General features: G+C 38.4%; 1 protein-coding gene across 1 annotated transcript in view; it reads right to left on the bottom strand.

Annotated features, from left to right (window-relative positions):
* LOC115209725 (leukotriene A-4 hydrolase) overlaps positions 1-23,600 on the bottom strand; it is a 102,894-nt gene that overhangs the window by 67,636 nt on the left and 11,658 nt on the right. Inside the window, exon 2 of the mRNA XM_029778223.2 lies at positions 12,943-13,082. Coding sequence (XP_029634083.1) covers positions 12,943-13,082 — 140 coding nt within the window. The remainder of the gene's footprint in view (positions 1-12,942; positions 13,083-23,600) is intronic.

The raw sequence follows: 23,600 nt of genomic DNA, 5'->3' as shown, positions 1-23,600 counted from the left end.
AATACAGTTCTACGTACATTAGGTTAATAACCAGTGTGATTAAGGCTGGATTACAGGTCAGCTCTTTTAGAACTAACCTTGGACTAAGCAAGGGCCAGTTTCATAATGTAAAGCATCTGAGAAAAAAATCTCCCACTAAGTAGAATGAGGATGTGTGCCGTTGTTTAACCCCAGGCTAGCTCTGATCAAGCAAACCTATTATATATGATCAAAGCATTTCAATCACAACCATCCCATCTTATTTTCAGATAATGTAATGTATTCAGAATTAAATATATTATCTGACATCTTTTTTAATGCTAAGGTGTGGATTGAGAGGAATTAGGTTGCTAATTCTTGTAGGTTGAGCAATCATCCAGAGGTCTTCTCATAGACTGGAGCAGGCCTGGCCAACTTCAATTACATTACAAGCCACTTTAACCCTTTCATTACTGTATTTATTTTGAGATGCTCTGTGTTCCTTTCAATTACTTTAAATATAACAAAGAATTTAATTAAAATAACTTAGTTATCACTCAGCTAGTGTTAGGAACATAAATTATGACTAAGGTTTGGTGGAAGATTTTAATTCAAAACTTATGAAAACAAGACATTTGTACTCAGAGCCAGAGCCGGTTTCAGCCAGGTTGGTAACAAAAGGGTTAATCACAGAAAGTTTTTTTGAGGGCCACTTGTATACTGACAGAATTGAAAGCATTTTGCTTTCTCATGCTTATTATTACAATAATGAAAGAATGATCGTTGATCCAACATGAAATATTATTGTTGCAAAAACAGTAGTATCTTTCTTTTTTACTTTTCCATTACAATCTTTAATTTTTGATAAAATTTTTAAAATGCTTGTTTAAATAAACTCATTTCAAAAGAATATCAAGCGGACTGCATGCAGCCCGCTGGCATCAGATTGGCCAGCCCTGATCTAGAGCTATGTTTCTCAATCTTTTTTTTTTCTTTGCCTATGGACCCCTTTGATTCCTATTTTATTCCACCGGACCCCCACAGCCATTCGGTATATATATAAAAAGAATCATATTTTTATAATTAAATATTAGGAATTGTATTTAAAAATTGTTAAAATATTTTTGGGTGTTTTAGAAATATAAGCAATTTTTTGCAGATAAATTTTAACAACAAACTCTTATAATGGACCCTGGTTGAGAACCTTTGATCTAGAACTTGGCTGAGATTGGGTCATCATTATCATCATTGTTTTAAAATCCTGTTTGTTGAGCGAAGCGGTCTTCGTCCCAGAGCTCGCAGTGGGAGAAGTCCGAAACGGGGTCCTTTTGCTATTCGTAAGACCCGCAGAAGAGAAAGCAGGTCAACCTCCGACACCGAGAGCATCGACGGATGGATGAATGCGCATCCAGGCTCAGCGGTTGCGTAGGAAGTCGGGGACAAGAAACAGGAAGAAAGAGTGAGAGAAAGTTGGAGCGAAAGAGTACAAAAGGGGTTGCCACCACCCCCTGCCAGAGTCACGTGGAGCTTTAGGTGTTTTTGCGCAATAAACACACACAACGCCCGGTCTGGGAATCGAAACCGCGATCCTCTGACCGCGAGTCTGCTGCCCTAACTACTGGGCCATTGCGCCTCCACTCTTTGCCGTGCTCACATCAGTCAGGCAGTGTTTATTAAAGAAGATTTTCTAACGCTAGATGCCTTTCCTGTAGGCAAGCCTCACTTGTTCCCAAGTAAGATATTGTTTTCCTGTGGCCAGATTCGTTTGTACATCATCATCATCATCGTTTAACGTCCGTTTTCCATGCTAGTACGGGTTGGATCGTTCGACCGGGGTCTGGGAAGCCAGGAGGCTGCACCGGGCTCCAGTCTGATCTGGCAGTGTTTCTACAGCCGGATGCCCTTCCTAACGCCAACCACTCCATGAGTGTAGTGGGTGCTTTTTACGTGCCACCAGCACAGATGCCGGGGTAGGGGGGGCTGGCAGCGGCCACAATTGGTTGGTGCTTTTTACGTGCTACCAGCAGAGAAGCCAGTCGAGGAGGCACTGGCATCGGCTTACTGGAAATGAATGATACTGCTTATAGGACAGTGACACTTACCTACAACAAGTGATATCAAAACAGGGACATACAGTCACACACAGAAATATATACACATATACGGCAGGCTTCTTTCAGCTTCTGTATACCAGATTCATTCACAAAGCTTTGGTTGACCTGGGGTTATAATAGAAGACATCTACCCAAGATGCCATGCCATTAGACTGAACATGTCTGTTTCTAGGTGACTATTTCTAGGGATATGTAAATGAAGTTTGGCAATAAGACCTGATGATTAACTAAGCAGGTGTTACATGTTACAAGATATGTAACATCGTTTTTAGCTAGGAAACATTTGTAGTCTTTACTTACATTTTCCATTCCTTAGATTGTCAGATGTATGTATGTATGTATGTGTGTGTGTACATATGCACACATGTGCAATGGAATTATTTTAACAGGATGTGAAGAGTTAAATGAGGAAAGGACAACAGAATAATGTGATTCAAGATAAACACTAAAGAAAGATGAAGTGACCAAAGGTGGGATGATTTTGACCGTAAGTTTGCTAGATCAGTGCTAATCTAAGGCAACACAGCAGGTAATTTGATCACATTGTCTGCTGGATCAAAACTAACCCAAGGCTGAACAACAATGAGTTTCCGGTTAAAGGCTGGACTTAGTGAGGTTAAACTCCAACAACAAATCATACAGCAATAGTTTTCTTTTTTTTTTTTTTCTAAACACTAGTTATAAATCAAGAGCCTCAAAAGAAACAACTGGCATCTCTTCATCACAAATATCTTCCTTGAATTCTTATAGGAAAAAAAAATGTATCCCCTAACTTTAAGAAGCAGTAACATGTTTGTTGTAGGATATCAGCCACAGATGCCATCTATCATATTCACACACAAGGCATTGGTCAGCCCAAGGTGGCAAGCGGGCAGAAATGTTAGCACGCCGGGCGAAATGCCTAGCAGTAGTTCGTCTGCCGCTGCGTTCTTAGTTCAAATTCCACCAAGGTTGACTTTGCCTTTCATCCTTTCAGGGTCAATTAAATAAGTACCAGTTACAAACTGGGGTCGATATAATCGACTTAATCCGTTTGTCTGTCTTTGTTTTTCCTCTCTGTGTTTAGCCCCTGGTGGGTAGTAAAGAAATAGGTATTGGTCAGCCCAGGGCTATAGAAAAAGACACTTGTCCGAGGTGCTACATGGTGTAATTGAATCTGAAACGACATGATTGTAAAGTGAGCTCCTTAACTCCACAGCTGTGCCTAGCAACATACACTAGAAAGCAATTGGTGGTTCCTTTAATCAAATAACTGGAGCCTTCCTCATTGTTGAAACCAGCATAATATCCATTTACATATCACAGTGGACACTGACCACAAACAGCTGTAATCTGATCTTTCCAAACGGCTCAAGTTCACCAATGAAGAGGATGTGGAACATGTGCATGAAGTAGATTCCACCACCCCTCCCCGCTTGTTATCCATTATCTGTTATCAATACACCGTAAGGAGATCAGATTGTCTCCGAAATAGGGGAGGTGAAGAATATTAAAAACCAAGCTTTACAAGTATAATGTTACACTATCATAAAGTTAAAGGTTGTACATGAGGAAGTGAATGTGTTTGATCAGCAGATTGAAGACAAAAAGAAAAAACAACAAAACATTAAGAAAATAGACTGAAGTGGGGAAAACTAGAGGGGGGGGTAGGGAAAGGAATATTTTTCTGCTTTTCAATTACCTTTGCAGAGTTTCATATTGATAACACACATCAATTATACACATAAGAGAGCTTCTATGTAGCCACTTAATGCGACAAAAATAGCAGCTAAATCTGCATCAAATCACACCTAACTGTTCAAAAGATAAAAAATAAAGTCAGTCAAGATGGCCACAGCTAGAATGGTGCCTCTATACGACTGTTTGACATGCTAGAAACAGCAGCCAAATTTTACCTCAAATAATTTCACTGGTAGATTATTATCCGCCTTGGGAGCAGATAATAATCCACCGGTAAAATTCAGTTTCCGTTTACCAAATCCACTCACAAGGCTTTGGTTGGCCTGAGGCTATAGTAGAAGACACTTGCCCAAGGTGCCACGCAGTGGGACTGAACTCGGAACCATGTGGTTGGTAAGCAAGCTACTTACCGCACAGACACTTGGGACAGAGTTTTATTTATTTTTTATTTTTTTTTGTGGCTGGATACCCTTCCTGTCACTAACCCCATTTGCTCCCAAGGCAGATAATAATCCACCAGTCTATTGAACAACAAACAAGTTTTAAATAGAAAACTGGAAATAAATGGCACAGTATGAATGGGCTTTTGGGTTATAAAGATCACACACCATGTCAAGACATGTTAAGAAGCCCAGATAAGCTTCCATGGTAAGCTGCAAACAAACATTACTGTCAGAAAGCCATTGATTATAAATCAGTAAGCACAAAAAAATACAAACATACTCGCCAATATATACATAAATATGTATGTATGCATGTGTATGTGTGTAGAAATAGCAGCCAAATTTTTTTTCAAATCAAGTCCTGGTGACACATTGGATAAAGTAGCCCTATACATACTAGGACTGAAATAAACTGACATGGTCATGACTGGGACACCTCTGACCATACATCTCTATCAGGGATTGATCAAGGACTAAACAACAAAGAGGCAGGGCAATTCAGAATGGCCACAAACCTAGTTGCTCCTGTTGCTTAGCAACAGGTCAGAGAAACAGGTGAAATGAAAATATGAGGGGGTATATGAGGCAGGGTGTGAAGAGATATGAAGGTGGTGTGAGGGCATGTGAGAGAGAGAGAGAGAGAGAGAGTTTGAGGGTACCAATGAGGGTGTGTTAGAGCAACAAAGTAATGTGGCAGTATGTGAGGGTGATAAAGGTGTGTAAAGGTGGTTGAGGGCATGTGAGGTAAGCAGTAAGTGGGACAATCTTGATAACAATGGGTTTATATCATCATCATTATTTTAATATCTACTTTTCTATGCTTGCATAGATCAGATGTAAGTATTTGGGACAGTTTTATTATTATGTTTTTCTTTTATGACTGGATACCCTTACTGTCACTAACCCCACTTGTTCCTAAGGCAGATAATAACCCCCCCCCCCCAGTCTACTGAACAACAAATAGCCCAGACATATTTTAAGCAGAGAAATAGAAACAAATGGTGTAGCATGAACGGGCATTTTGGTTATAAAATCATGCACCATGTCAAGACATGTTAAGAAGCCCAGATAGGCTTCCATGGTAAGCTGCAAACAAACATTACTGTCAGAAAGCCATTGATTATAAATGAATAAGCACAAAAAAAAACAAAAACAAAACAAACACATTCACCTATATACACACATGTATCCACATATACATACATATGTACATGTATGTATGTGTGTGTGTATGTGTGCATGTATGTATGTGTGTATGTATATATATATATATATATATATATATGCCTCCGTGCTGGTGGCATGTAAAAAGCACCATCCGATCGTGGCCGTTTGCCAGCCTCGTCTGGCACCTGTGCCGGTGGCACGTAAAAAGCACCCACTACACTCATGGAGTGGTTGGCATTAGGAAGGGCATCCAGTCATAAAAACATTGCCAGATCAGACTGGGCCTGGTGCAGCCTTCTGGCTTCCCAGACCCCAGTTGAACCGTCCAACCCATGCCAGCATGGAAAGCGGGCGCTCAATGATGATGATGATGATATAAAATATTAGAAAAAAAACACCTTTTATCAATTCAAAATGAACAATTAAATTACACCATCTAGAAAATTACATATAATAGAAAAGTTAAAATTAAAATAACAATTAAAAAGTAAAGATTAAGTAAATTACAAAATAATATAATGTATATAATAGGTGTTTGTGTGTTTTGTTTGTATATATATATATATATATATATATATAGTCTATCGCATGCCAGCATAGGGAATGGACATTAAATTATGATATGTGTGTGAGTGTGTATATGAAGGAGTGCTACAAAATTCCTACCAAAACAGACACAGAAGTTTGGTGCAAGCTTCTGCCTGGCCGGCTCCTGTCAAACTGTCCCCACCCATGTCAGCATGGAAGGCAGACGTTAAATGATGACAACGACGATGATGATGATGATCAGTTAATTATGATTTTATTTAACATATTCCCCTCCCAGATTCACACACTTATTGTAGTGATCCTTCAGTTTTTCCGAGTCCTGGCGTGCTAACAATTCTGCCAGCTCGCCATACAACAAAGATGATGATGATGATGATGATGACGCTGATGATGGTGATGGTGGAGGAAGAGATGATGATGATGATTGAAAACTGCATACAGTCATCTTAATTCTCATCAGAAAAATTTCCAACATATTTTTGCTATGAAACCATTTTCAGATGGAATTAAAAATATTTAAAAACTGATTTTAAAAATATTTTAATTCATTTTTTTTTTTTGTTTTATTTCATTTTTAATCTGCCCTCACCCATTTCAAACCAACTAATTATTTTTTATTTTTTTTAATTATTATTAACTTTATAACGAATTTTTTTCATTTTTATTCTTCTTTCAAACTGAGCTGTAAATGTTTGTATTTGTAACTACTGCTATCAAAGGAATAAGGAGATGAAGGAGTTTTGATCCACTAGAAACAATAGTGAAAATTACTTCAAATCAAATTTCACTGTCTTCTAAAAAGACATATTGGACAATGTGGCCCTAGATTCTTTGCACAAAGATAAAATAAATCAAATAGTCATGGCTGGAAAGCCTTTGATCATAGGTCAGAAACAACTTAGGGACAAACAACAAAACAGCTAGTTTGATGAGGATGACAATGACAGTGGTGGTGGTGATGATGATGATGATGATGATGATGACCCTCATTATTATCATAACATCTATCCTTCCATGCTCACAGATGTAATTTGTTGAGGTGGGTTTTTTATTTGCCAGATATGCTTCCAGTTACCATCCCTCGCCATGAACAGACATGTTTTCACAGAAGAATGGAAACAAGGGACACCACTTGTATAACAGTGACACTCATTTACAACCATCATGCAAGGTCAAAGCAAGGAGACAGTAACACACACACACTATAATGGGCTTCTTTCAATTTCTGACCAGCAAATTCACTAACAAGCTTTTGGTCAGCCAAGAGCTATATCGTCATCATCATCACCATCATTATTTAATGTCCATTTTCCATGCTGGCATGGGTTTGGACTATAGTAGAAGACAATTGCTCAAGGTACCACACAATGGAACTGAACCAGAAACCATGTGGTTGGGAAGGAAATTTCTTACCACACAGCCACACCGGTGCCTTAATAGATGTGACATTTCAAACCTAAGGATTTTACCATTTTACAAAAAGAAGAAAACATTTAATCAATTGTTCTAATGATTTTAATGCCACTATGATAATGATTATTGTTGTTACTTAGCTCAAGTTCAAGATATTCCATCCATGACCTACCAGTTTGGCAGGCTTCTTTTTTTTCTTCCCCTAGAATTGTGTTTCTAATATTACATTATCAAATGCGTAGGAGTGGCTGTGTGGTAAGTAGCTTGCTTACCAACCACATGGTTCTGGGTTCAGTCCCACTGCGTGGCACCTTGGGCAAATGTCTTCTATTATAGCCTTGGGCTGACCAAAGCCTTGTGAGTGGATTTGGTAGATGGAAACTGGAAGAAGCCCGTTGTATATATGTATATATATATATGTGTGTGTGTGTGTGTGTGTGTGTGTGTGTGTGTGTGTGTGTGTGTGTGTGTGTGTGTGTATACGTTTGTGTGCCTGTGTTTGTTCCCCCAACATCACTTGACAACTGATGCTGGTGTTTACGTCTCTGTAACTTAGCGGTTTGGCAAAAGAGACCGATAGAATAAGTACTAGACTTACAAAGAATAAGTCCTGGGGTAGATTTGCTTGACTAAAGGTGGTGCTCCAGCATGGCCGCAGTCAAATGACTGAAACAAGTAAAAGAGTAAATGTAGTCTAGATACCATCATTTGTAGGGTTTGATTTAATTCAGTATGAACCAAAGGATATTTGACTTATTTTTAGCAGGTCAAAAGACCGTGTGAGGGCTCTTGCGTTGGCTCACTGAAGATACTGATATGTAAGAGGGAAGGTGATGATGACAATTTGGTATTGGTGGTGGAGATGGTGGTGGTGGTGGTGGTGGTAGCAATGCTGATATGATGACGAGGATGATACTGGTGTTGTTGTAGCTGTTGTTTTATTTAACCCCAGGTCAACCCTAAAGAACTTGACTTTTGATTGAAGGTCTTCTAACCACTGTAACCTTTCTGTATTTTTGTATATCTAATACAACACACTGCCCAATGTGTCCTTCCTTTCTACAGGAGCAGGGCAAAATGAGGGAATTTGGTTGCTATTTCTTGCAGGCCAAGCGACCATGTAGAAGTTGGTGTTGATGCAGAAGATGATGATGCTTCTGGCTGTTGTTGCCTGGCGACAGGTACAATCTTGAAAGAGCAGACTAATCATTGAGCAAAGGTATTCCTGCCATGACCATTCCATTTATTGAGGGAGGTGCAAGATATTATTTAACGAGTTCTATCCTTAAAGAAGATGGTATGATGTGATATGAGGTAGGTTTTGCTATTATTTCCTGCAGGTCAGACAACCAGGAAGACACTACCCTTGTTGCCTTGTAAACATCAAGTGCTCCAATGCTGGGAATTGAACCAAAGCTGCCTAGTAAAAGACATGAATTTTTGTCACTGGACCATATGAGAAGATATGATGACTGTGTGGGTAGAGGGTGATGGCAAAGGGGTTGAGGATCAGATGGTGATGAGAGTAATGTTGGTTATGATGCTGATGATAGTGGTAATGATAATGATAATAAGGCGACAAGCTGGCAGAAACGTTAGCACGCCAGGCGAAATGCTTAGCAGTATTTTCTCTGCCGCTATGTTCTGAGTTCAAATTCCGCCGAGGTTGACTTTGCCTTTCATCCTTTCGGGGTCGATTAAATAAGTACCAGTTACGCACTGCGGTCGATATTATCAACTTAATCCGTTTGTCTGTCCTTGTTTGTCCTCTCTGTGTTTAGCCCCTTGTGGGTAGTAAAGAAATAGGTAATGATAATGGTGGTGCTAGTGAGAAGGATTAGTAGTAGCAATAGTAATAGTAGTTATAAGTATCCTAAAAAAAAATGTCATACCTGTAGAATTAAAGATATGCAGGTATTTTTTTTTTAATCACTCAAGATGATACAAAAATATTTGCCATCATATACTTGATTGCACACATGCACCCAACTACACTCAGCCCACACTATAACACACACACACACACACACATACATACATCAACACACATACAGATGTTAACACACACATTAGCACAGGCACACATTAACACACACTCAGATTTTTTAACTGTGAGACCGTGTGGTAAAGAAATTAGATCAACACTTTTCCTTTCAGACACACACACACACACAAACACAGAGGTACACATACATGCACACACATGTAATTCCATTCCTTTCGGTTCTGCCTGATGGAATTGCTGAATCCCAATCATTAAATTGAAATGTACTCTAAGCTACATGGCCAACTTTTCTGAAAGCTTGTTCTAGTTGCCTTGCTTGATTACTTCAAGATAATCCGAAGCTTATGTTCAACTTGGCAACAGAAAAACCTTTCGAGCGTAGCCAGAACTCAAAGGACCGTGAATAAAGTACATTTGATCTGTTACCCAATCATTTATTTACTCATCCATTTATTCTTTACATCCCTTTTCTGCTTCATGCTTAACATGGATAAGAAGGTGTAAAGGAGACTTTCCTGTGACTAAGCGTACTACAATTAAGAGGAATGAAGGAGTCCTTGATTTTCATTCATTCATTTATTTTTAATTTTTAAGGCATCCAGGAGGATGACTGAGAAAGGGAGACGACAGAACAGCTACAGCAAAGCTTGAACTCAACTCCTAACATCAAACACATTCACTAACATGTTTATTGATTTTTTTTTTTTTTCTGCCACAGTTTTTATCTCTTTCCAATGGCACCTAATCACTCCCACCTTCTGGCCAAAACCGCCTCTGGCTCTGTAGTATAAATGTCTTGTTTTCATAAGTATTGAATTAAAATCTTCCACCAAACCTTAGTCACAATTTATGTTCCCAACACTAGCTTAATGATAACTAAGTTCTTTTATTAAATTCTTTGTTATATTTAGAATTAATTGAATGAAGCGCAGTGCATCTCAAAATAAATATGGTAACGAAAGGGTTAAAATGTGAGTAGTCACGTTGTTCCTCTACGGCAAAATGTCTGTCCTATTTTGTCCTGGCATCTCCTTTCATACTTTTACCCCAACTCAATCTCCTAATGTAAAGCTGACCCCTCAGGGTTCACAGTCTTGCAAGCAGCATGGCAACTTCAGAAATGCTGGTGGCATAAAAAAGAGTATCCAGTACATGCTGTAAAGTGAATGGCAATAGGAAAGGCATCCAGCTCTGGAAAACCAGGCCAAAGCAGACACAGGAGAACAATGTGGTCCTTGGACCCTTTTAACAAATTATGAAATATGGAGTTGAATATAAATAGACAGGAAAATAGAGCAAGGCATTTATTTATGGCCTCATACCTGAACAATTCAGTTAAAAAAAAAATTCTTCCTTTATTAAGTTACAAAACTGACAGAAGGGGAACATTACAAGAACAAAATGCAAATGAGTGATGTCTTCTTGTCTTGAGACAGTATTCACCTGGGATGGGTTGAGCTGGCTTCATTCATCCTCAATGCTGCATCTCTCACAAACGCTGACCAGACCTGGCGATTTGAGGCTAATGACCGCGTGATCTCCAACCACTCCTTATTCCAGCGGCGAACGCCATAGATATGGGGGCCTAGGTTGGGTTCCAGATAAGCCTTGACTGTCATCAGCCAGGATTTTCGTTGTCCACCACATCGCTTTCACCAACCCTGAAGGGGAGCTGGGGCAATTGCTTCGTAGATGAATTCTCCTGGTTGACAACATAGGGCATGACCCAGCCAACGCAGACGTCTCGTTAGGATGCCTTGTTGGAGGGAGGTGATTTTGCACTGGTGTTGCACCGAATTGTTGGAGACAAAGTGATGCCATCGGACACAAAGGATGCGGCGTAGACAGAGGTGATCGAAGGATTCTAGTCGCTTAAAATCTTCCACCCTTGGAAGGGTGGAAAAGAGTGATGTGCTTACAATTAGTGTTATAAGGAGGATAATACATAGAAGCAACAAATAAATTACATGAAATATATATTTTATATGTATCACATGGGAAAACAGCTGCCTGAAAGGAATCAAGGAACTCCTAAATTCCTGATGCTATTGCTACCAAAAGCAAGAACTCTCTGCCAAACATTCTGTTCAAGACCAACATGTTCAGAGTAGGCTCAACCACCCAAACCATACTTGTCTCTCAATAACAATAATAATAATAAGTGAAAGCACTTGTGGTACAGTGGTTTGGGTGGTGGGTTCATGATCATCAGGTTGTGGGTTCATTTTCTCAAACCAGTAGTAAGGTATTGATTTTTCTTTGCTCTTGGTCTGCTAAGCTAAAAATGAGAAATACTGAGAGCCGAGGAACCAACCTTGCCACGGATTAGTGTCATTATTCAGAGGATAATCTGGTACTCTCATAGAGACTGGGATAAGCTCCACCCTAATGGACTTGAAGTTTGAGACAGAAATTTTAACTAAATAATAATAGGTGTGTAATACCAAAGTAAAAATAGTACTAATAATAAACGGGACACTAGGTGTGGTAAGAAAAAAAACTTTAAGAATCCTAACATGGTTCAAAGCTCTACAAACAATTGAAAAATAGAATAGCTTGCCAAATCATATCCATAAAACACTTTGAATTTAATAGCACAACCCGCAAATCACCTACTCTGCATAATCTCCACCCAATATTATAGACATAATTCGCACAGCACATGCTCTTCCCATTCGCCACCCAAAAATATAAAAACAATTTAACACTACACATTCTCTTAGATAAGTGACACCTGATAATACTAATTAATACAGTGGTCCCTAAATGTTACACTACTGATGACTCCACCAACTTACAGACCCCAGGCTGTTGAAAGACTCAATATACTGATCTTATTAAATAACTCTAAACTCATTTTCCCAGCTTCGTCTTTCACATGAAACAGATAGATGTAATTGAATAACTACAAGTAACTGAGTCATTTACATTGCAGTCTTTTAAAATATTGAACATAGTTCACCAGAATGAGATTTGGCATAGACGACTGGACATTTGACCTGTTTTGGCAACAGTGCATTTTGGCACTGGAGGCAAACACACATACACACATGCACAAAAATATACATATATAGAGAGTTAGAATGACATTACAATTTATTGATTGAACACGACTGATATAAGCACTTTCCCTATTCTCATAAAAATTAAATGGAATATGCTCACATACATAGACAGAGAATGCCTCGTAATAGACATTGTAATTCTTTAGATAAAAACACTGCAGACAAGGAAGTAGGAAACATCTCGCTCATCGTCATCATCGTCATGGTTTTAATGTTTATGTTTCCATGCAATTTAAAACTGATGTATCAAGTATGCAGAGATACTAAGCAGTAAGAGTGAAAGTTGCACCAGTTATCATTGGAGTCTTAGGTTCAATCAAGATTATAAACCAAAGTCAACCTCAGCAAAATTTGAACTCAGAACATAAAGAGCTGGTGAAAATATTGCTAGGCATTTTTCTTAATGTTCTAATGACTTCCCCAGTATTTGTGTGACATGGTGTGAACACATGTCATCAAGAATTTTAACATTCCACTTCAATGTTCCTGAAATAAGATATATGGAAGAATTGCAAAATACAAGAAATCAGTAGAACGATTTATCTTACTTGAGTTTGTTTCCGTTTGGCAATTTTACTTCCAGTTTGGAACCAAAAGTTTCATCTGGGTTACCAATTTCATACTCGAGGTTGTTCCCGGATTCCTTGCAGAATACACGTCGAATACTCAGTTTATTTATGTCAAATATCTGAAACAGAAAATAAAAAATATATATCATAAATGCTTATCATGTAACATTGCCAATGGCACGTAAAAAGCACCATTTAAGCGTGATCATTACCAGTGTTGCCTTACTGGCACTTGTGCTGGTAGCACATGAAAAAACATTCGAGTGAGGTTGTTACCAGTGCCGCTGGACTGGCTCCTGTGCAGGTGCCACATAAAAGGCACCATTTGAGCGTGGCCGTTGCCAGTACCGCCTGACTGGCCCTCATGCTGGTGGCACATAAAAGCACCCACTACACTCTCTGAGTGGTTGGCATTAGGAAGGGCATCCAGCTGTAGAAATTCTGCCAGATCAGATTGGAGCCTGGTGCAGCCATCTGGTTCACCAGACCTTAGTCAAATTATCCAACACATGCTAGCATGGAAAGCGGACGTTAAATGATGATGATGATGATGATTTCAACTTTAAGCTGATTTATTTACAAAGATTACAGCTACTTGGCTGAGGTTCTCCACAGGGAAGAAGAGACAAGAATAGTCTATCACATACATTATATTATTAATACCCTATGGAAATAAAAGATGACGTCGACACTGGTTGGGATTTGAACTCGGAACATTAAAGGACTTAATACTGCAAAGTGTTGCATCCAATATTCTACCAATTCAGCCATCCACCAGCCAGAATAGAAAACATTAGAAAATGTAGTTCTACATACTCCAAAAAGACAGGATGGCCACAACTGGGACATTTTATCTGCCTCCCTTTGTAACTTATAGAAATCTACAATATAGGATTTCTTCAATTACAATTTACCTAGCATTTTTAAGAGTAGAATGCATCGGGTCATGCCAGGTCCAGTTTTTAAAATTTAAACTCCAATTAAGCAAAATTTACAGAAAACTCACATTCTGGTGTGTATGTCAAATGCTTTTCTTAATGTGGTTTACACCACACGCACACACACAGTGTGCAACAAATAAAATGAAAGTAAATAGCGACAGAGTGATTTGAGGAAGACTAAACTGAAAGTATTTAAACCACTACTCAAAAAATAAAAAAACACAGCAAACAGAAACAAATAAATACATAACGATTTACTCCTCACACAATTTCTTCAATTAGAGTTTACCTAAGATTTTTCAAAGTACTCCATTCGGTCATGCCATAATATATTTCTTTCAATTTCACCCCCAATTAAGACAAAATTCGAGAAAACTCAATATTTTAACATTTCACTCCGAAAGCATTGATGTACATGTGTGCGTGCGTGAGTGTGTGTGTGTTTGATGGGTTGTGCGACACAGAAAGTGTGGTGTGTAAGTGAAGTGCTTTTGTTAGTGTGTGTAAAGAGACAGACAGAGTGAAAGACAGAAATAACTGAACTTTTTTTATTCACTTTTTGTAGTGAGTGACTGAGAGAGAAAAGAGAGAGAGAGGTTATGTATGTATATATGTATGTATGGCTTCAGTGACACACACACACACAAAAACACATACCTACGTACACCTAAAGCACGCACACACACACACACACACAAGCGGAGCGCGAACTTCAAAATTTTGGTAGTATTAATTTGCGAGCGTACTTCTAAGCGCGCGTAATTGAAAGTTTTCACTATGATATCATCACGTGCGAAAAAATTCGAAGGGTTTTGAACAATTGAGATACACATGTCACGCCTGTATTGAAACCATTGCTAAGCTGCCGTAATTGCTTAATTAAGACTTTGTTTAAATTGAAAGGGGCAAATATGTGACGAGGTTGAAAAAAAATACCCCAGAAAAAAAAATGTACTGCTGGTATTTATATAATTCACTACTATTTTGCTACAATGTCATGAAAAAGAAAAAATTTAGGTATGTAAATCGAATTCGCCACCCCCTTTTCCCCGTTCGCGTTTGTGTAAAAAAAATTATTATTTAAGTTTTAAAAATTATTTACTTTGTTCAAAAAATATTAATATTAATTAATTTTCAAGAATTATTTAATTTTATTCTGTAAAATAATAATTAATTCATTTATCTGTAAATCCGCGAGGTTGTTACTCAGGCACCTAGAATGGTAACCTTCAACTAACACTATCTCCTCCGAGACCCTGCGGCGCAAGTTGACCAAAATTGAGAGTATGGTAGAAGAAGGCTTGCTCTTCCTTCCGTAGAACATAAAATTCAAATCGGACCATGTTAACACCAAAAATTATTTACATCAAAAAGATGCTTTTTTTCTATGAAAATCCCTATTTTTTACGATTTTTTCACTGCTGTGTCGCCACTTTTCGGTGTATTTCGACCAGAAAAATGTTCACAAAATTTTTACTTTTCAAAATTACAATTCCAGCGGGTCGAAACAAACCCGAGCAACGCCGGGCGATACTGCTAGTATATATATATATATGTGTATCTATATGTGTAAATATATATATATATTTTTGTCTCGTCTTGACATCATGTGATAGTTGTAAATGAGTTGCTCTGTCGTACAAGCAGAGTCGTTCATTTCCTATATATTGTGCGAACATGTCTGGCCATGGGAGGGAAATATTACTTTGCTTGGAAGCAGATGAGGGTTGGTGACAGGAAGAGCACCCACCATAGAAGATCTTCCCATGAGAGCATGGGAAAGTGGACATGAAGCTGACTTCTCATTTCAAAACTCACACTACACCCCCTCTATAACATTACGCCATAGAAACATGTCCTCCCACCATCAGTAGAAAGGCAGGGGTGAAGACTGAAATGTAAGTCAGCAATTTGTTTTGTTTTTTGCATTTTTTAGTTGGGGTAAGCAGCACCCATGAACTTTTAACAGAACTTCCAAGATTGAGAGAAGGGAAGAAGGAAGACATTGTCAAGCTGGAGACACTAGCTTAAATGTTTGCAACAGAGTGACTCTCTGCTAAAGGTACCAAAGATACGAAATGGTAGTGGTGTTAAACTGGACAACTGATTAAGTCTACCATCAAACCCATTTTTCATATGAGGAATTTCTTATTCCAACTGTCTTCTGTATGTGCCGAGCTAGCAGATGATTTGTTGGCAGAGGAAATGACAAAAAATTTCATAGCATGTAGTCCACTAATTCTTGGAAAAGTGTGATGTGAACATATACACAGAAACATACACACAAGCTTTGTACAGTTTCCGTCTACCAATTTCACTCACAAGGCATTCATTGGTCAAGAGTATAAAAGTAGGGTGCCTTACAGTGACACCTAGGGGCAAGTGTCTTCTATTACAGCTCACGGATGATGTATGTTTTGCAAATGAATTTGGTAAATAGAAACAGAAAGAAGTCCATCGTATGGATGTGTATGTGTGTACACATATATATGTACGTGTATATGTGTGTTTGTGCATATATATGGGAACAGCCAAATATATATGTTTCATAGTGCTAGTGCATGCATATACAGCTGCATGCATGTGCACATACACGCGAGAACTGTCCAAATCTCCAACCAATCACATACAGCTAATGGCATTCAATTGGTGTATCAAGTTTCAGGCATTTTGATTGGGTTTTGGATAGAAAATTCACAAAAAAGTCACTTCTATTGATTTTTTTAATGGCTTTGCGGGGTGACTGGGGAAATGTAAAGATGTGCACGACCACCCTTAGATGGTTTTGAATGACCATAGAAAGTGCGAGCCCTCTAACTGAAAAATTGTGGATTTGTATAAAGGATACACACACACACACACACAGACATTTTGCCATTTATATATATAGAGATGAATCTGCCTAACACATATATTTTGTGCCCTAACATAATGAAACAATTTTATGACCCAGATTAAGATACTGTACATACATATCTGCATATATCACTTTATTTCCTTCTCGTGTATATAACAGTCATAGCTTTAATGAATTTACGGTTAAGGGGCACTTTTAGTGAAAAAAGGATCCAATATATTGCACCTGATGTCATCTGAAATTTTCAGAATTTATATTTTACCCCACTTCAGTACGTTAGAAGTTATAAATAGCCTTAATAACACAAAATTTTAGCTGCACATACATAATGCATTTGTCACATTCTCTTCTACTGCATTTATGTCAATCCATGGTGACCTAGGCATTAAGTAAATACTTTTATGTCCCAGATTAAAGTAGAAAGAAAAACATTTCTGCTTTCATAATTTTACGTCCGCTTTGTATAATATATTTGAGGTTTGTCCGTATTGTCTTCTTTCACATAGACATGGTCATCACAGCTCAAAATATTTCTGTATTTTCAGTTGAGCATTCTCTGTGTGAGGAATACCTCACATTTAAGATGATTTATCTATGTATTCTGAAGTACTTACGTGTCGAGTATTCTCATATAAACATACATACAAACACCATTTTATTTATTTATATATATGTATGTATATATATCATCATCACTGTTTAACGTCCGCTTTCCATGTTAGCATAGGTTGGACGATTTGACTGAGAACTGGCGAACCAGGCTCCAATCTTGATCTGACAGAGTTGCTACAGCTGGATGCCCTTCCTAACGCCAACCACTCTGAGAGTATAGTTGGTGCTTTTACGCACCACTGGTACGAGGGCCAGTCAGGCAGGACTGGCAACGGCCATGCTCAAATGGTGTTTTTTGCATGCCACCTGCACAGGAGCCAGTCCAGCAGCACTGGCACCAACCTCGCTCGAATGTTTTTTCATGTGCCAGTGAGGTGACACTGGTAAAGATCACGCTTCAATGGTGCTTTTTACGTGCCACCGGCACGGAAGCCAGTTAGGTGCTCTGGCAACGATCATGCTTGATATCATCATTATCATCCTTTAACGACCATTTTTCATGCTGGCATGAGTTGAATGGTTTAACCATGGCTGTCAAGCTGGAGAGCTGCATCAGGTTTCAGTCTCATTTGACTTACTTTCTATGGCTGGATGCCCTTCCTAATCCAACCCACTTCACAGAATGTGCTGGATGCTTTTAACATGGTACCGGCACAAGCACTATTGCATGGCACTGGCACAAGTGTTTTTTAAGTGATGCCGGCACAGGACTCTTGCAGGTCAATCCTCATCACCAGGAGTGGCCTTAATACTTCTGCTGTAGAGGATGGGTCTTCTTTGATTTTCATCATCACCATTATTTGACACCCACTTTTCTATGCCTGCATTTGTTAAGAGAAATTTTCTGTGGCCAGATGTCCTTCCTGTCACTGACCATCACTTGTTTCTAAGCAAAGTAATATTTTCTCATAGCCAGACATATTTTTCAGAGAAGATTGGGAATGAACAACCTCGCTTATATGATGGGGATGTTCATTTACAGATACCAGTGTCACACAAATGGCACCCATGCTGGTGGCACGTAAAAGCACCCATTACACTCTCAGAGTGGTTAGCATTAGGAAGGGCATCCAGGCGTAGAAAACCATGCCAAAACAGACTGGGGTCTGGCGCAGCCTTCCAGCTTACTAGCTCTGGTAAAACTGTCCAACCCATGCCAGCATGGACAATGGGCATTAAATGATGATGATATTATATATATATATATATATATGCATATTATATATATATATGCACATTATATATATGCATATTATATATATATGCATATTATATATATATATATATATATATGCATATATATATATATATATATATATATATATGCATATTATATATATATGCATATTATATATATATATATATATATATATATATATATATATATATATATATATGCATATATACATACATACACACATACATTTATCAATAGATGTATGGATAAATGTATCCACACACATATGGATTATAAATTCATAACTAAATGTTAAGTAAGAAGGGGAAGGGATGATAAAGTAAACATTTGCAATCAGCTTTGACCGTTTCCCCTGTTGTGTTCAGGCAAACCAAACCCCTTCCTGCTCTCATTCACACATCATCAGCACACAGACACACACACAAGCATATTATGTGTGTGTGTGTGTGTGTGTGTGTGTATCTGGGTGTATCCATGTTTTTGTGTTTTATATGTGTAAACTGGTATCGAATTGTGTCTAAACAAAAAACCTATAACAGTAGCAGTTCTAAACAGAAATCAATAAAATAGTCCTGGAATAAGTACGGGGCTCAATATTATGGACAAAAAAGCCTAATACAGCAGCAAATACACATATACATACACACAAAGACATGTACATACACATATATGCAGACATTTACACACATAGATACAGATCAGCATTGTCTTTTTTGATATCGTGTTTTTTCCATGCTTGTGTGGGTTGGACTGGTCTTGCCACTCGAGGCAGTCATTTGTCATCACCTTTATGAGGTTCAACACCCTGAGATCAACCTTCACCCCACAACCCATGTCTGCCTCTTCCCAGCGTTCCTCCGACTTGGATTGCTCAACACTTCTTTACCTAACAATCATCCTAAACGCGATTCATATTTCCATACTGACTGTACTTGCGACCAGTTTTTCTCCCAGTTCATTCATCTCCATCATTCACATGTCCAATTTAGAATGTTTGTTCCAGATTTTACTTTCACAGCTCTGGTACTGAAAAGAACCATAAGATAGGTTCTTCAAGCTAAGCCAGCTAACATCTTGTTACCTGGCTTAGCTTGACCTAGGGGTAGACCAAGAATGAGATGGCTGGATAATATTCATAGCCTGAGTTGGTTATTCTTGGGAATCCAGCAGAAGAATGTAATGATGGTTGTTTTTGATAGAAGGTGCCTGAGGACTCTACCCCCCACAACTCTCCTAGGAATAGTGGGTGGAGAAGATAGATGGATGGAAGTTTGGATGGATGGCTTCATTTCTTTGCACATTATCCACATTCAATACCATATGCATTGTTGCACTATGCACATATGCATCATATAATCGGCATGTCACTCAGAAAAAGAATCTCTTTGTTGCCAGCAGAGGTAATAGCTGTCTGAATTTTTACCACCTTTGTTCTTTCTCTGGCTATTTTGATGTGTGAATACCCATCTCCACCGCTGATTAGGTCACCTAGGTAACAGAAGCTGCCAACTGCTTCAATGCTTCCTTTCAATAATTTGAAAGAATTCATTTCATGTTTGTGTTTATTGCTAACTAGTCCCATGCATCTGCTACATACAAAGTCGTTTGCCAGCTTGTATGTGATGCCACTGCATCTCTTAAGCACCCAAAGAATAATGATGAGTCATTATCGTTATCCTTTTAATCTGCACTGACTGCATAGATCAGATGAAATTTGTTGAGGCAGATTTTCTACAACCAGATGATCTCCCTGTTGTCAACCTTCACCTGTTTCAAGGTAAGTAATATTTCCCCATGGCCAGACATGTCTTCCACAAACAAATGGAAATGAACTCAACACATTTACAACACATGTATGCACACACACACACACATACATAACTCTGTGTGTGTGTATAGCAAAACAGGAAAATGGAAATTTTGTAGGTATTATTTGTTTCCATTTTCCTGCTTAGTTATACAATAATTCTCAATTTTAATATATATTTTGATTAACCCTTTTGTTACCAACCCGGCTGAAACCAGCTCTGGCTCTGAGTACAAATGTCTTGTTTAAATAAGTTCTGAATTAAAATCTTTCATCAAACCTTAGTCACAATTCATGTTCCTATCACTAGCTTAATGATGACTAAGTTATTTTACTAAATTCTTTGTTATATTTAAAGTAATTGAAAGAAATACAGAGCATCTCAACAGAAATATGGTAAGAAAAGGTTTAAAATATGTAATAGAGAAACAATTCTTATTAACATACAACACAAACTATAGATACATATCAATTGTAATAAAGGAATAAGCAGATATACTTCAGGAGAAAACAGCTGAGATTTACCCCCTAACTGCGTCCATGCATAAACACACAACAGGCTTCCATTTCTGTCAACTAAATCTACTCACAAGGGCTATAATAGAAGACACTTACCCAAGGTCAAGGTGACATGCAGTTGGACTAAGCCTGAAACATGGTCAGGAAGCAAGCTTCAAATCCACGCAAGTAAAATTCCTACTGACGCTTAGGCACGGGCATGGTTGTCTGGACATGGAATTTGTTTTGTTACTAGCTGGTCTCAAGTTCTATCCCACTGCATAACACCTTGAATGTCTTCTTCTATAGCCTCAACTCAACTAATGCTTAGTGAATGCAGCTGGTAGATGGAAACTGTATGGAAACCCATCATGTGTGTGTACTTGTCTGAGTAAATGCTTACATGTGTTCTCTCAGATGAAAGTTGGCAAAAAATGGTAACGTTTTGTTGGCACATTCTGTCAATAAATAACCCTTGAGCATTGTACTTCCAATGACAAATAAATGCAAGAAAGGCATCCAGCTGTAAAACACACACACACACACTCTCTCTCTCTCTCTCTCTCTCTATCTATCTATCTATCTATCTATCTATCTATATATATATATATATATATATATATATATATATATATATATATATAGTTAAGATACCTGTGCCGGTGACACGTTAAAAGCACCATATGAACATGGCAGATGCCAGCGCCGCCTAGCTGGCATCCGTATCAGTGACACTTAAAAGCACCAACTGACCGTTTGCCAGCCTCCCCTGGCACCTGTGCCGGTGGCATGTAAAAAGCACCCACTACACTCTCAGAATGGTTGGCGTTAGGAAGGGCATCCAGCTGTAGAAACACTGCCAGATCAGACTAGAGCCTGGTGCAGCCTCCTGGCTTCCCAGACCCCGGTCGACTCGTCCAACCCATGCTAGCATGGAAAACGGACGTTAAACGATGAGGATGATGATATACTCTTTACTCTTTTACTTGTTTCAGTAATTTGACTGCGGCCATGCTGGAGAGTCGCCTTTCGTTGAGCAAATTGACCCCAGGACTTATTCTTTGGATGCCTAGTACTTATTCTATCACTCTCTTTTGCCGAACTGCTAAGTTACAGAGACATAAACACACCAGCATCGGTTGTCAAGCGATATTGGGGGACAAACACAGACACACAAACATATACACATACATACATACATACATACATATATATATATATATATATATATACATATATACTCATCTAAAACAAGGGAGCTTGGAACATCATCATTGTTTTACCTCTCGTTGTGGACACCTCTTGATGTTTCAATTGGTCAACGGTTCGATGCCCTTACTGTTACCGACCCTTGCTTGTTTCGAAGTAAGGTAAATTTCCCCATGGCTGGAGATGCTGCCATGGGAGATTGGAAACAAATGATACCACTTGTATGACATTTACAACTATGTCAAGATGAGGAGTCACACAAACACATATGCATGCATGCATACATACTTACATACATACAATAGGTTTCTTTCGGCTTCCATTGACCAAATCCACTCTGAAGGCTTCATATTGGCCTGGTACTGTTAAGGCGGCGAGCTGGCAGAAACATTAGCATGCCGAACAGAATGCTTAGCGGTATTTCGTCTGCCGCTACGTTCTGAGTTCAAATTCCGCCGTGGTCGACTTTGCCTTTCATCCTTTCGGGGTCAATAAAATAAGTACCAGTTACGCACTGGGGTCGATATAATTGACTTAATCCGTTTGTTTGTCCTCTCTGTTTAGCCCCTTGTGGGTAGTAAAGAAATAGGTACTGTTGTAAAAGATATTGCCCAGTAGGGCTGAACTCACAAGCACATGGTTAGTAAGCAACTTCTGAACCACACTGCTCAACAGCCCTCATCAGCACAACAACTGTCTGGCTTTGATGCTAGTTACCAAAGATCTTGGACTTATTCAAAAAAGATTGCATTCAAGTTGGAAATTTTCCTCTAATTCTCTTACTGAACTAGGTTACTAACATACATAAGTTTCCATGGACAGCCAGACGTCATCCCATCCGTTACATTCTCTAGAACTATAAATAAACAGAAAGGGGCTGAGAATCAACCCTGCTGGACACCTACATGCATGTTAAATTCCTAGTTAAATTTGTGACTAACTTGCCCCTTGCTTAACAGCACCACTCTTTTACATGGCTTCTACAGCTGTAGAGCACTAGAACAACATGGGTCATGAGCAAATATGTATATAGAGTCATATCCATATGTTTAATAAACATACACTGATTTCACTGTGAAAATAGTAGCCATGATTAAACCACAGGGACCTTGAAAAACTTGAAATGGGGATCGAACTGAATTCCAGGTTACTAAAAGCCATATATTTATTAAACATATGGATATGGTTTCTACACATATACTGACAAACATACACATAAATATATATATATATGTGCATACATACACGCACACACATATATGTTTGTGATATATATATATATATACATATACATTTTATATCTATAAATATATAGTAATTAAAAAAATGTTATCATATATAAAATAGTGTGAGAGAATGTTTATGTATGCATGCATACATGTATATACATGTGTGTGTATGTATGTATCCATCCATCCATCCAACATCTCAGTTGAAAGCTCTAGTTCTTCTGTGCTGGAATTTTGCATAGAGGGCGCATTTCTTTTTTCAAAGGTAGAATAAAAGAATGAGATT

This window comes from Octopus sinensis, linkage group LG3 (assembly GCF_006345805.1).
Source record: "Octopus sinensis linkage group LG3, ASM634580v1, whole genome shotgun sequence".
Lineage (NCBI taxonomy): Eukaryota > Metazoa > Mollusca > Cephalopoda > Octopoda > Octopodidae > Octopus > Octopus sinensis.
Note: the sequence above shows the minus strand (reverse complement) of the source record. Positions and strands in the feature narration are given on the sequence as shown.